Here is a 13451-nt window from a genome sequence, read left to right as displayed (position 1 = left end):
GCAGTGGTGAGCCTGGACAAGAGGGACAAGTGGCCAGCAGAAGGTGCTGGGGCAGACACATGCACTCACCCAGGAGCTTGCACAAGCTCCAAACCAACAGCTACGTGCTACAGCAACTGTTACCTGCTTCAGATGAACCACAGCTCCAGATTTCTCCACCATGGGGTTCTTCTTATAGTGCTCCACCAGGTCTGTGAGCGTGTCAAACCTCTCTCCTCCTCCCACGTCGTACTTCCCATCTGGCTGCAGGAGGGCGACAGAAGCACGGTGAGACTTGAAGGTGCAGCCCCCAGCTGGGTCACCCACCCGGGGAGGACAGCACATCACCCACCTGGTAGTGGATCATCACGTGGGTGACGTGGGGTTTCCTGTCCCCCGTCTCCATCTTATCCTCATTTGTCAGCACCGACAGCACAAAGTCTCCCGGTTTGCTCTGGCTCTCCCGCACCAGAAAGCTGCCTGGCTTCCCTTTCTCCGTCAGGAGTTTCTCTGCCTCCTTGCCGGTGAGGTGCCCGTGGTACCACCTGGAGAGCAGCGGTGGGGAGGAAGGTCAGCCTGGGAAGGTGCAGAACCTCGCCTCTAGGCACGAACTGCACCAGCTGCTTGGGAAGATGCTCGTGGGACACCACCTCTGTGCTCCTGGTCCGACCGCTCTCCCCCCTGGCATGACACCAGATGGAGTGATTTTAGAAGTGACGTCCCTCTGACATTTTGCAATGTCACATCAGTACCTTGGCCTGAGGCTGGAAGAGGCAGGACTTTGCTCAGCCCTCCAGCCAAACGTGAAATGGCATCAGCGGGTTGAACCACCGCATGATGTACAGTGAGCACTGGGGATCTAGGGATCCATCCTCACCTAGGTCACGTAAGGATTTGCAGCGGAGCAGTAAGAAATGCGATTCTGGCAGTTCTTACTGGAAGGTGGCTAAATTTTCCTTTATTTTTTTTTTTAAATATTGAATAAAAACAGAATTCTTGGAGCCAATAGGCCACACCAAACAGTATCAGACAGCACAGCCAATGCTGACCAGGAGCAAGAGACTTTGATGCAGTTTGGGAACAATTTTTGCATGGGTTTTCCTTGCTGCAGTCAGTGCCAATGCCTCCCAGCTCACCAGGAGGGAGCAGGGGGCTGTGCTCAGCTCCTCTGAGCCTTGCTGTGAGCAGGAGTGAGCTGCTTCACTCTCCTGGTTGCGCACATCTTGTGTGCACGTGCCCCTGGCCTCCTTCTGAGCGCTCCTAATCCTCTCTCTTGCTCTGCTGACACACTTACACCACAGCCCCAGTGACATGTAGGCTACCTTTGAAGATGCTGGCTGCCGGCCTGCCAGCCAAGCTGCCAGGAACTCAGAGAGGCTCCAAAAACTCTTCCAAGGGATGCGATAGCATCAGGCGATGTCTCGGCCACTTTGTCCCGCAGGATGAAGTTTACAGAACGGCAGTCAGCGATTCTGAGCCTTTCAAATCCCCCTCCCAGCCATGCCAAGCCTGGCTGGGAAGACCTTTAAAGAGCAAAATCCCTTCCTGCAGGCTTGAGGTCTGCACGAGGGCAGGACGGAGCAGCGCTGAGGTAGCTCAGTACCGCTTATGGCACTGCTGCTGTTCAGGGCCACGTCTCGGAAATGCTACGATCCTGACGCATCCCGCTATATTCTGACACCACCGTCATTTCTTATATTTAGAGGGCTTGGAGCCTTTTCCCTCTCCTCTCCCCGGTGCTGCTGGATGTGTGGTCTGGAGCACAGACCTTTCTGGAGCTCCTTTGCCAAGCCAGCCTCTTCTTGGCGGCAGAGCAGGGGGAAACCCAGCCGAAGGGGCTTTCCACTTCTCCGCAGCTTCTGCTAATGCGAGCGGCTGCCCGGCCGCTGCCCACCGGGATTTGGGACTAGTGGCAAAACCCCATGAGCTGGAGGGGATTCCCAGTGACCCAGCTCTCGTCAGAGAGCATAGCTTACCTCTCCGAGGTGGGGTCCTGGCAGTTCAGGGGGTATTTCAGCTCGATGACGTTGCTGTTCTTCTCCCGCAGCAGCCCCTGCTGCTCGGTGTAGTACTGCACCAGCTCCGCAAGGGTGGCAAACTTCTCCCCTCCGTACAGGTCATAGTAATCCCCCGTGTTCTGGATCTTAATGTGCGTCACCTCGTCGTTCCTCCTGAGGAAGGGAGGCAAACAAGTCTGTAAGGAGGGCAGAATGGAAACCAGGAGAAATGCCTGGCTTCCAGCTGCACCACGCACTCCCTGCTCACGGCTGCTACAGGTACGGGAGCACCTCGGCCTCATATTCAGCCAAGGTTTTCAGTCAAGGATGGACTCAGCACCTCCGAAACTCCCAGCCTGATCTGCTTCCCAGCCAGCCTGTAGAGAAGAGGTGAAAAATTCATTCTCTGCCTTCCCCTCCGCTTCCTGCACCACTTATTCTCTTGGCCAGATGAGGCTGCCACCTCGCTCTGATTACGACAAACCATATTCCACATAAGGGAGCACTTGCTGTCATCTAATTAGCTCTAAAGAAAATAAAAGGCAGAAAAAAGAAATCACCCATGCTTGGCCTGGTATTCACAAACCCTACAAGCTACAGAAAGGGTTAATGTTTCCTCTCTCCAGTGATGCCCCTCAGGGAATATGGGGAGGTCTGGGGGGTGCCTTTATCAGCCTCCCCCAGCGGAGCCCAGCCTCCCCCCCTCAGAAGGCCACCCCAACCTTCCCGAGAAGCAGGGTAATTGCATTTTAAATGCAATCAGCAGCAGCCCCCCCCAGCCCAGCAGCCAGAGCTGGAAGCCCGTGGCTTGATGGACGAGCCGGGTCAGGGAGATTTGTAAATCTGGGCAAATTTCTCATTTTCTTTACTGTGCCGAGCTGCTCCCAGCCTCTCTCAATTTGTTGCCAAAGCAACCACGACGGCGAGATGCAGGAGACCCGAGGTGGTGTGAGCAGCCTATTAGGTCGGCCAGAAAAGCCATTTCATGAAGTGTGAAATTAGAAATGCTACGGTGGTCTGTGCACAAGGTTAAATCGAAGAACGAGCTCCCAGTTGTGGTACCGCTCCCCGTTTTTGCAGCAGGGTACAGCCCCACGCAGGACAGGCAGCGCAGCAGCAGCCCAGGTTTCTGGACGCTAGCCCCAGCTCCACAAAACCACCTCCTGCTCCGTTTCCTCGGTCTGCAGGCACCATCCAGCTCGGAGCCCGGACCACTTGATTTCAGAGGGAGGTTTGGTCCTCGGGTAAGGTGAGGAACGACCTTGCCCTCGATACCTCCTCTTGAATACCACCTTGATCCCTGCAAAGCGAGAGCCCACGCTGAGAGGGCTTTGCAATTAGCTCCCTCTCCCAAAAGGCCAGGCAGCAGAGGACAACAGGCCCAGCGAGCCATGGGTCTGCAGGATGGTGGGACGGCTGGTGAAGGGCACACTTGTGAAGGTACAGCAGCCCTGACAGTGACGAGAAGGTCAGCGCATCCCTGGGATGTACTCATGTCACCCAGAGCTGCGGCTGCCTTTAGGTTCCTCCTGCCAGGGATTCTGCAACTTCCACCTGCCTTGAGGATTTTAATAGCCACCACTTTCCCCTTTTGAGGGGCTTATTTGTTGTGGGGCCAAGCAGATTAAACTCTGACTGTCCACTGAGATGTCTTAGAGCAAACTTACCAGTCTGCAGCAGACGAGACAAGAAGAGGCCAAGGTGGAGCTGGGCAATGGGGTCTCTGTGTGCAGAGCCTCCCAGAGCCCACAGAAGCGCTGGCAGCCCCTTGTGCCATCTTCCGGGCCTGCCTTTTGCAGAGACATGGCCTCAGGCCAGCAGCACTCCAGCCACGTTCGAGGCACAGTGTCACAAGGTCCCTCCCGAAACGCTGCCCTGACAGATGGCCTCAACCCCATGTGCTCCGTCCCAGCTGCTAGAGAGGACCTCGTCAGCATGCAACCCCTAATTGCACTTTGTGCTCACACAGCTCTTCTTGGATGCTTCGTTTGGCTCGGGTTGGGCATCGAGGTGATTTCCAATTAGCACCAACCCAGGGGAAATGACCAGCCGAGTGTGAGCACAAACCGCCTCCACAGCGCTACCATCACCCCGTAGCAGCCGCGGGGCAAACCCAGCAAGGGGCTGACGAACGGGGCCTGAGCTGTGAAAAATCGGCATCTGGGTCTCGAAAAGGCACTCCACCCCTGGTGGCAAAGCTTTGGAGACAGGCCCAAGCCACGTGCAGGACAGGAAGCACCATGTGAGACATGGTTATCTCGTCCTGGCCCATCTGCTGAGCTCGGCCCCGAGCTCGGCCTACCACCTCGCTTCCAGCTGCTGCACCGTCGTAGGCTCCAAAGCTTGGCAGCGTTTGCATCTAGGGCACAAGCAGAGCTTACCAGATGGAAACGAGAACTGGCAGTGAAATTCAGAGGCCGCAGGAGGAGCTGGCACATGGCTTCGGCCAGCAGCGGGGCCTGGACGAAGCTGTGCTTGTGCCTCTTGGCCTGAGGCTCCACAGTTCCCCGTGTCCCAGCCCCATCGCAGACCTACAAAGGCTCGGTTCACAGAGCCACCCCCACAGCCTTCGAGCATTTGGGGGATGAAAAGCAGGGAAATAATCAGGGTCATTCATCCCATGAGCCCCCAAGGTCAGGCTAAGCACAAAGGGCATTCATCGACTCCCCTCTCCCCCCTTTTCTTCTCGTAGACCTCACGTCACCTCTGCAGCGCCAAACGGGGCAGCACTGAGCTCCACACCAGCAGCATCCACGATGCTGTGCCCTCAGTGTGCTGGCTGGTGAAAGCAAGCACAAAAAGACACCCGAGCACCCGGCTGCCTTGTGCCGGAGGGCTCGGCTGCTCCAAACAGCTTCGTACAAGGATGCAGCGCTGTTTGGTCACAGCCACCAGCATCTTGGGCAGCTTCAGAGGCAAGCAAGAGCTGCCTCTGTCCTCAGCGAAGCTTCTGTATGCTATCAGAGTGGATTGCCATCCTCTCCAGGCTTTCAGCAGAGAGCCGTGTTAGTGCTAGAGGAGCAGGGAATTGAGCAGTTGCATCTTCACCTTTGCTATGCAAAAGGCAATCTGTGACCCAGAGAGGAGCTCGTGCATAATCTCCCAGCAAGTTATAGAAAAACTAGAAGCTGAGATTCCCCTGCCAGTCCCACACAGCCCACAAGATGATCATCCTTGCTTCAGCATCTTCCTGCAGCCTTGCTTCACCCCTCTGGCAGGCCCTCAGCACAAGAAATGTGTGCCACCTCCACCCCAGCTCTACTCTATGCCATCTTCAATGCGGGAACTCAAGTGCCTGTTAGTATTCAGGAGCGAGTTGGCACCACATGCGGGATAATTTGGAAAAAATAATTCACTGCCACTCAACGCTATGAGCTCTAAAATGAAAACTGTTTCCCAAACCCATCCAATGTGCAATTTAAATACAAAATGAGAACATTTGTTGAATTGCTGCCTTTAGTTTACAATAAGCAGTGGAGTGGTTATTCCTGTCACAGTGCAAATAAGACCAGTTTTTCACAAACAGCACAACTCCTCCCTAGATATGCAGGAGTTTCCTGATCCAAAATATTCCAACTTGTGAATCTGAGTCTAACGTTTTCAGCCCACACTGCACTGACCACCAGCGCAGATGCACTCTGCTCTTCTTTACAATAAAGTACAGTCAATAAAAAAAAAAGGACTTGCAAAAACAAAAACAAACCAACCCTACCAAACAGATCCTTTTTGTCACTGGAGGCAGAACCACCTCAAACGTCAGAAATACATTTCTCTGCATCCCAAAGAGTCTTTTTCAGTCATGTGCTTTTCCTGCCTGCGTCAGACAGAGAAAACCTAGAGCTTCACAGCACACATGTATGACCCCTCTGACAAGATGCAAAAAGCAACCCAAAAAAAGCCCAAACTGAACTATCTGCTTCCAGGTAAATTCAAGCCACTCCAAGACAAAGTCTCAATGTAGCTGTCAGAGGAGAAGATGCTTTCTTAAGACAAGAGAGGCCTTGTGATGAAAGCACTCAGCTAAGACGCAATGATCTGGTGCTGTCGAGTACCTCCTGAGCAAGGACTTTCAAAGCGAGTTAGGATCCATCACGTCTTTCCCAGCTGTAACATAAAGACCAGCGCTTCCTTTCACTGGCTGGCCTAGCCTGGAAAAAGCAGAATCGGTCCTATCGCTCACTAAATATTTGTACAGCCTTACAGGGCCTTAATCGGGTTGGTCGGTGCTGTTAGGATGAGACATAAGGACAAGTGTTTTAGAAGAGAGCCTCTTGCAAGCCTCCTTCCATTTTTCTCCAGACCCAGCCTTCTTCCTGTGCTGCATCTGGATTGTCTGCAGGCAGCGACTCAACCAAGCAATGCACCTGTGGTATTGATTTAGTCCTTTTTGTGGAGTACATATTCAATACGACAAAAAATCTTCCTTGATTGCATGTCTTAACCTGTACCCACAGTGCGTTTGTACATGCCTTTGAGAAGAAAAAAAAAAAAAGAAAGAAAAAAGAAAAAAAAAAACCAAAACCCAGTCAATTTAAATGTCAGAATGCTCAATGGAAGTGTTAATAGGGAAGCTGCTCTGGGAGAGCACAGCTCTAACAAGATTTTGTTACCAGAAGCACTTTGCACTGCATCCCATGAGCAAGGATGAGAACTGTTCCCATAAAACACAACCCAGTGACCAAGTGAGCAGTGTCTCCTCTAGACGGTTCCTAAATGTCCTGGCATCCTCATCACTGTTGTGGCCACGGGCCAAGCACCACTCAGGCAAAATTTCAGGACGTCTTTTCCTTTTGTTCGAGTTCCTTACCCAGCCCTGGCCAGGTCTGTAAGAAGCTGCTCACTTTCTGCAGGAGCAGTTTAAATATTTGGGCTTCTGCAAACATGCCCTGGCAGATCCAGGCGTGTGCTGCAGTGCTGGAGACATGGGGCATTCCCTGTGTGGCCTCCCCCATTTCTCCTCCAATGGCCCCCACTTTCAAAATCAGGAAAAAAAATCACAAAAATCAGGATACAAATTCAGAGGCCCAGCTCCAGCGCAGGCTCAGGATCTCAGGCTTTCCTGGCATTGCTGCCCACATCCTCACTCAGCACAGGTTTTGTGAGCCACGAAGGGAAAGCACGAAGCGTTGGGGTGCTGGCAACCTCTGCAGGAGCCAACCCCTGCCGTGAGGAGCATCCCCCCCAGCCAGCGACGCGGTGATACAGAGCTGTCTGATTTTCTGGGCTGAGGCAGCATCAAAATACCTCCAGAGAGCAGTGCTGCAGTGGCTGCAGGGAACAAAACGAGACAGCTTGCATGTAGGCACAGTGCTTATTACTGCTGCCGTACTCAGAATGACTTCTCCATCATCTCCACCTCCAGCCCAAGCTGCCAGAGCACTTCCCTCCCTATTGATGTGCTCCACATGTTTGCAAGGAAAAAAAAAAAAAAAAAAAACAAAGCCTTGGGAGCACCAGCTGCTGTAATGGAAAAGGCTGAAAGGGTACAAAGGGGTAAAGAAAGGAAGGAGAATGAGACACAGAACTTCACGGAAACCTCCTCGCAACTTCTGCAATGTTATTCCCTAGCTCCTCTTCGGGGACGTGTATCTGGATACGCACCAGCACGCGGGTCAGCTGGTGGGTGGTCTGGTCAGCCAACACTCCAGCGCCTGCTTTCTTTGCAGCCCACGTCCTCTCTAATTAAGCTGCCTTTCCCCTCACTGCCTCTCAGAAACCCTTGAAGAAGCTGGAAGGAGGGCGAGAGAAGAGGAAGAGGTTTTGCTTGCTCTCCTAAAAGCACTCTCACCCACCAACGCTTTATTTTGGATGCCGTTTCAAAGGTATTTGTATTGTTCCTTGGTAAACCTTTCATTTTTTGAAAAGAATATATATATAGCCATGTTCAGATGCAATTCTAGGTGAGAATAACACCACGTTGTCCCATCTGTCTGTGTGCAGGGAAGGGGTCTTCAGCTTTCTGAGCTCAACAAACCTACTTGCTGTGTACTCTATCAGATGCTTTTAGGAATTAGAGCTGCAACACCTACGCACATGTCTTGGGACCATCAATTTCAGTGAGACAAGAGCATGTTGCTCAGATGAGTTATAAGCAAAATCACTCTCCCTAACCAGGACTGTGGGACAACCCTTGCCTCAAGTGTCAGGACAGAGAGATGGCACGAGCCAGGGAGGGGTTTACTTGTAGGTAAAAGCAGTCGATGAAAATAAATTCTTTCCTCGTCTTCAATTCACGATGTCGCTAAGCTTTGTGTCACGTTTCACGTGCCTTCCTGGAAACACGGTACGTGTCACGGCTTTGGTTTACCGAGAACTGTGAGAATCGGTCAGACTTTCCACCGGGGTACAGCGTGAGTGGGTTGGGGCGCTACGGTTCGGTGGCACGGCGTTAGGGCACGCCGTGCTGCTCTGCCCCGTGCTATTCGCGATTGAAGGGCATTAGCTCTGCAGATTTTACGATCAAAATGACACTGTCATTAAATATGTACTGCAACACAAGGATCACCCGGTGGTAGGAAGTGGTCCAGCCCTCCCCCCCCTCCAGTAACCTGCTGCAGAGAGGGGTTAAAAGAGATAAAAGCACCAATAAAACTGCTCTGGGGCTCCCCGGGGGAGGCAGCGGGCTGGGACAGGGGGGAAGGTGACAAACCACAGCAGCAGCAAGGCGCGTGGTCTTCGCCTGAGTCACGGGACGGAGCTCAGGGACAGAAACTCCGCCAAGCCGTAGCGTGACTCCCCGGCAGAAGGCCCCGGCGCAGTAACGCAGGCACGGGCACGACTCTCCCAGCAGAGCAATTTACTCTGCTAATTTGGGGTAATTAGGCTGCTGGTTGGGTATCTTGCCACATCACGACACTGCTGCACAGGGCAAAACCTGCGTCTGCTTGCACATCGCCCGGCTGAGCGGGCGCTGTCAGGACTCACTTTATGGCCAGGCATCACCCTGACTCATAAAATTACAAGAGAAGAGCTCACGTGAAGCCAACCCCCTGCTTCACACGTATTCCCTCGCTGCCCCTGCTGGCTCGAGGCAGCTCTCCGTGACCGAGTTTATTTCCCATACTAATTACGCAGTTTCCTGTCTCTCTCATTAGCTCTCAGCCGCCTCTGATTGCAAGCTCGGGGGCGAGCCAGCGGGGTCGGATCCCACCCCTGGCAGCAGACCACAATAGCTGGGCTGGGTCCTTCCCGCTGTGATGCTCCGTACCCCGATGGCCAGAGAGGAGAGAAGTGGCTGGGTGCGTTCCCCTGACTTAAAAAATAAAAAAAAAAGGCAGCATGGAAAAAATAAGGCAGCTGCAAACTCGCACCAAGCTAAGAAATAACTGCACCGAGCAGACAGGGCAGGTTCTAGTCCAGAGATGACTGCGAGGGGGAAATAAACTTGAAGAGGGGGAAATAACTTGAAGGGGAAAGAAATAAAAGAAAGAAATGCTCCGTCCCTTTTGTCATTTGCACAGCCTCTGCACACAGCGTGGTAGAAGGATGCATAAACTCACTGCAGTTTGCTAAACAAAACGAGGGTTGTTTAAATTAAACAGAAGCCACCAAAAAAAAGAGATACAAGTGCCTGGAGGAACCTCTGCAGAGCTATTTGCCTGCGAGGCCCCAGCTGGATGGAAAGAGCTCAGGCCACAACCTCCTCCTCCCGTCTCGGGGACTTGCTGGGTCAGTGCTGCTCTTTGCCTTCAGTCCCCCCCGCCAGCTCTACCTGCTCATCGCCTGCACAAAGGCCACCAGCAGAGCTGCAGCTCTCCTTTGGCAAGAGCCTTGCTCCCACGGGACATCTGAGCACTTCCAAGGCGACGTGCACAGCCCTGGGAACACCGCACCGTGCGGTCCTGCTCCCTTACGGGGGCCTGCACGGGAACCCCCTTGGGGACAGAAATCAGCTCTCTCCCAACGGCAGCTATGCGAAGCTCCCCTGAAGTTGGAGCGAGATGATTCATTCCTGCTGGGACCGAAGATGCTCTCCTCAAAAATTTCAGCACGTTACCTTCCCTCCTCCGGCACCGATGGCCCCAAAAGCACATGCCACAACCGGCACCGTGGAGAGGCCCCCTCCAAGCTGTGCCTCCCCCTGTATGCACACTCGTGGAGCATGCAGGAAGCTCCCGAAGCCCCTTCCTCCCACCTTCATCTGCTGCCGGCTGCTTACCTGACGGAGAGGGTGAAATCTCCGGGGTTGCTCTTGCTGGGCCGAGCCAGAAAGCTGCCATGGACGCCCCTGGTCAGGAGCAGCTTCTCTGCCTCGATGCCGCTGATGTTGGGATGAAACCACCTGCAAAGCGACAACGTGACATGAGATACGTGAGTATCTGCCCGCGGGGCAGATGCCATCCTCCTGCCCGCGGGGCTGGCACCGTCCCTCCACCCACCAGAGCCCAGTGGCAGCTGCCCCCCACTCATGCGTCAGAGTGCAGAAAACCTCAGATATCTACTAGGAGAGACCTCTTTGCTCTGCCCTCCTCTTCCTCAGAGCGGGAGCCCCGCAAGCTTTCTGCAGCACCCCGCGATAGGAAGCCACCAGATGGTTTTGATTTTTTGGGTCCAGATCTGATCCCAGCTGGCCGCGTCCCACCCAGGCTCGAATCAATTTGCTGGCAGATGGACTGACCCCAAGAAAAGTCCTGCATCTCCCCGAGGGCACTCGCATTTCTTTAAGGGCTGCTGGGTGTGTTTTACAGCAGAGGATCTGCAAAAAAAAGCTTCACCATCAAGAGCGCTGAGCCTCTCAGTCTCCCAAGGCAAGAACCCAAGCCTCCGCCCTTCGGTGTCCCCACTAAAATCCTCTTACAAAGAGGGGATGCCCTAGCTGGGGAGAAGAAAGGGGCTCCACTGAGACCCCATCAAGACAGAAAGCCGTGCTCTGGACCGCAACACGAGGCAGGGACGAGTCCTGACGCTACAAGAGGGATTTTAATTGCTGGAGCAAACCCAGCGAGTTGGTTGCAGCATCTCATCCAAGGCAGCTTTGCCTCTTCAGCTCAAGATGAAGCAGCTGCTCCTCAACCACTAAATATCTGTAGTTCAGGCTGTGGTGACGCAGTCACCTTTCCCATGAGCACAGAGAAAAAATGACCCAAACCGTGCAGCCGCTGTGCCAAAAAAGCACAATTCTCTGCAAGGGACCCGTGCACAGCCCAGGGAAGCAGGGTTTTTGCATGGGGCTGGAAAGCATTAGTGTACGTACGTAATGGGATGTCCTAGGAAAGGAAAGAGGCAGCTGACCCGCAGGGAAAAGATGTTTCATTATATTGCACGCTGCTTGAATGCAATCTTTGTGTTTTCAGTGTCATCAAACCATCTACTGACCTCACTTGTGATGCTATCACCCTCGATCGAGTTCTCTTGATGGAATCACATGAACTGGTGTTTCCCCAAGGCTTTAATGCGTGATAAATATGCATAGCGGGTTAATGATTTCCCATGTGGCACCAGCTTCGTGGCTCGATTTTTCAGAAACCACCGAAAATCCACTTTCTAAATGCCAGGCTCTTTTGAGTAATCTCACGAATCTCACACAAGGGCTGATAGCCACTCAACTCTGAAACTCTCTCCCGCTTCAGCTCATGCACCGGCAGCCATTTCTGCGTGGCACCGCTGCGATATTTCTCCTGAGCAAAGAGGAGGAGATGAGCCCCAGCTGACGCTGCTACGGCAGCGGAGCTTTCTGAGCCCTTCTGGGCAGCACCAGCTGCAGGAGAATAAGCTGCAGTCACTCTCGACTCTCATCAGAGCACAGGACGAGATCGTACGAGTTCCTGCACAGGCGGACAGGTCTGCGGCACCACCTCTCAACCCAGCGGCTCGAAACCGCTGCGCTGAATTTTCCAAGCAAAGCGAAACGTGGCCCTCGAGAGAAGCATCTCTGGAAATAGTGAGTAAGCCAGCTTCTTGTATACAGCTGTCCCGGGGCTCGGAGCAGCTGACACGCCGTCCCCACAACGGGTTTGTGAGTTTATCTCGATTGCTGCAGGGAAATGCGCAGCCAAGCATCTTGCCGAGCGCCTGCCTTGGGAAATACACCCCAAGACTGGATCTACAAACATAAGCACACTCATTAGAGTGTGTTTGTCTCCGAGATACACAGAGAAAAGGTCAAGAAATGTCACGGTCTCCTCCACAATTTGGGATTTCCTCCCTCACACCACAACCCAAACAGTTTTGATTAAAGATCCTTGAGTTCTGGAGGAAGGCGGCGCCGTTCGGAAAGGGCCACGCAAACAGATGGCAAACAGGGATCCCGGCGCTTCCGAGCCTCGTGTTCCCGACATCACCAGCGACACCCTTTTATAAACCCACCCTGCACAGGGCCAGCACTTAACCGCTCTGCAAAAACTGCTGCTGGCACAGGAACGGAGCCTCTAATGGAGCTCGGGGACACGGCGGAGTTGCCGAAGGCAATGCAGAACGGCAAAAATAACAGCGCAGCATGGCAGGAAAAAGCCAAGACAACATCTTGGGTAAAGCCGTAGGAGGAGAGCCCTGGCAGGCACGTACCGGCAGCCGCAAGCATGCACTAGGGCTGAAAATATCTCCGTTGGTGTGACAGCAGAGTGCTGGAGGGGTGCTCAGCGCTCAAGGGTTGCCACCAAGGGAACCACGCACACCTACACACACCGTCCCCATCCCCGTATCACTCACGGATCCCACCGAGGGCACCAGGACCTCGTGTTCGTCTCTCCAGACAGAAGGATGGGTGTTTGGGGAGGAAGAAAAGTCACCCACAACCTTCTTCCTTCCCCATCACGGCAGCTCGGACTAGAACTACAAAATCGACTCGTTCAGCGTCTTTTTCTCAGTGAAATACGGCAGGGGAATAGCAGGGGACTCGCAGACCCCCTGCGCACACCGAGGGGCAGGACAGCACTGCCCAACGAGAGCCTTTGGGGTCAGATTTGGGGGCCTGTCGGCTTTGATGTGCTCTGGGTGCCACCGAACAGAAACCTAAATGCTAAACGCCTTTTCTCTTAATCACTCCCACTGCTTGGACAGGAACCAAAGCATACAAGCACACACAGGCCGCTTGTTATTTAGCTCGCAAGAAGCACAAACAATGAGCTGGGGAGAAAATCTGCGCAGCCCTCGCAAGCAGGAGAAGGCAGACAGGCAGCTTCCAAATCCCAAAGCAAAACGGAAAGGAGGAGGAACAAAAAACTGGGGGGGAAAAAAAAAAATCTCTGTAAACATAGGTTTGTACCTCTCCCCTGGCTCTGCAGAAGAAAGAAAACCTGGGGAAAGGGATGGTTTCAAACTCAGGGTCATCTCTGCTTGGGAATCCCAGCTCTGAAAGCCATCACTTTCTCCCTGGAGGCTTTTCTGCCCAGATTACATGGAAATTAGCAAAAACCACGAGGTTTGCCCCAGTGCAAATCCTCGCCCCTGCTGCAGCTACAGATGACTTAAATCCACCTCTCCCCCTCCCAGGATCTTCTGGCACACCTATTCCCAGCTGTCAGCCCTGCTCCTGTA

The 13451-nt window shown here is 53.5% G+C and overlaps 1 protein-coding gene across 1 annotated transcript in view; it reads right to left on the bottom strand.

Annotated features, from left to right (window-relative positions):
* Positions 1-13451, bottom strand: part of LOC106044308 (tyrosine-protein phosphatase non-receptor type 11-like) — a 30894-nt gene that overhangs the window by 9074 nt on the left and 8369 nt on the right. Inside the window, exons 2-5 of the mRNA XM_048067327.2 lie at positions 10135-10257; positions 1956-2150; positions 332-524; positions 124-243 (exon numbers count right to left, since the gene is read on the bottom strand). Coding sequence (XP_047923284.1) covers positions 124-243; positions 332-524; positions 1956-2150; positions 10135-10257 — 631 coding nt within the window. The remainder of the gene's footprint in view (positions 1-123; positions 244-331; positions 525-1955; positions 2151-10134; positions 10258-13451) is intronic.

This window comes from Anser cygnoides, chromosome 23, assembly GCF_040182565.1.
Source record: "Anser cygnoides isolate HZ-2024a breed goose chromosome 23, Taihu_goose_T2T_genome, whole genome shotgun sequence".
In the NCBI taxonomy this organism is placed as follows: domain Eukaryota; kingdom Metazoa; phylum Chordata; class Aves; order Anseriformes; family Anatidae; genus Anser; species Anser cygnoides.
Note: the sequence above shows the minus strand (reverse complement) of the source record. Positions and strands in the feature narration are given on the sequence as shown.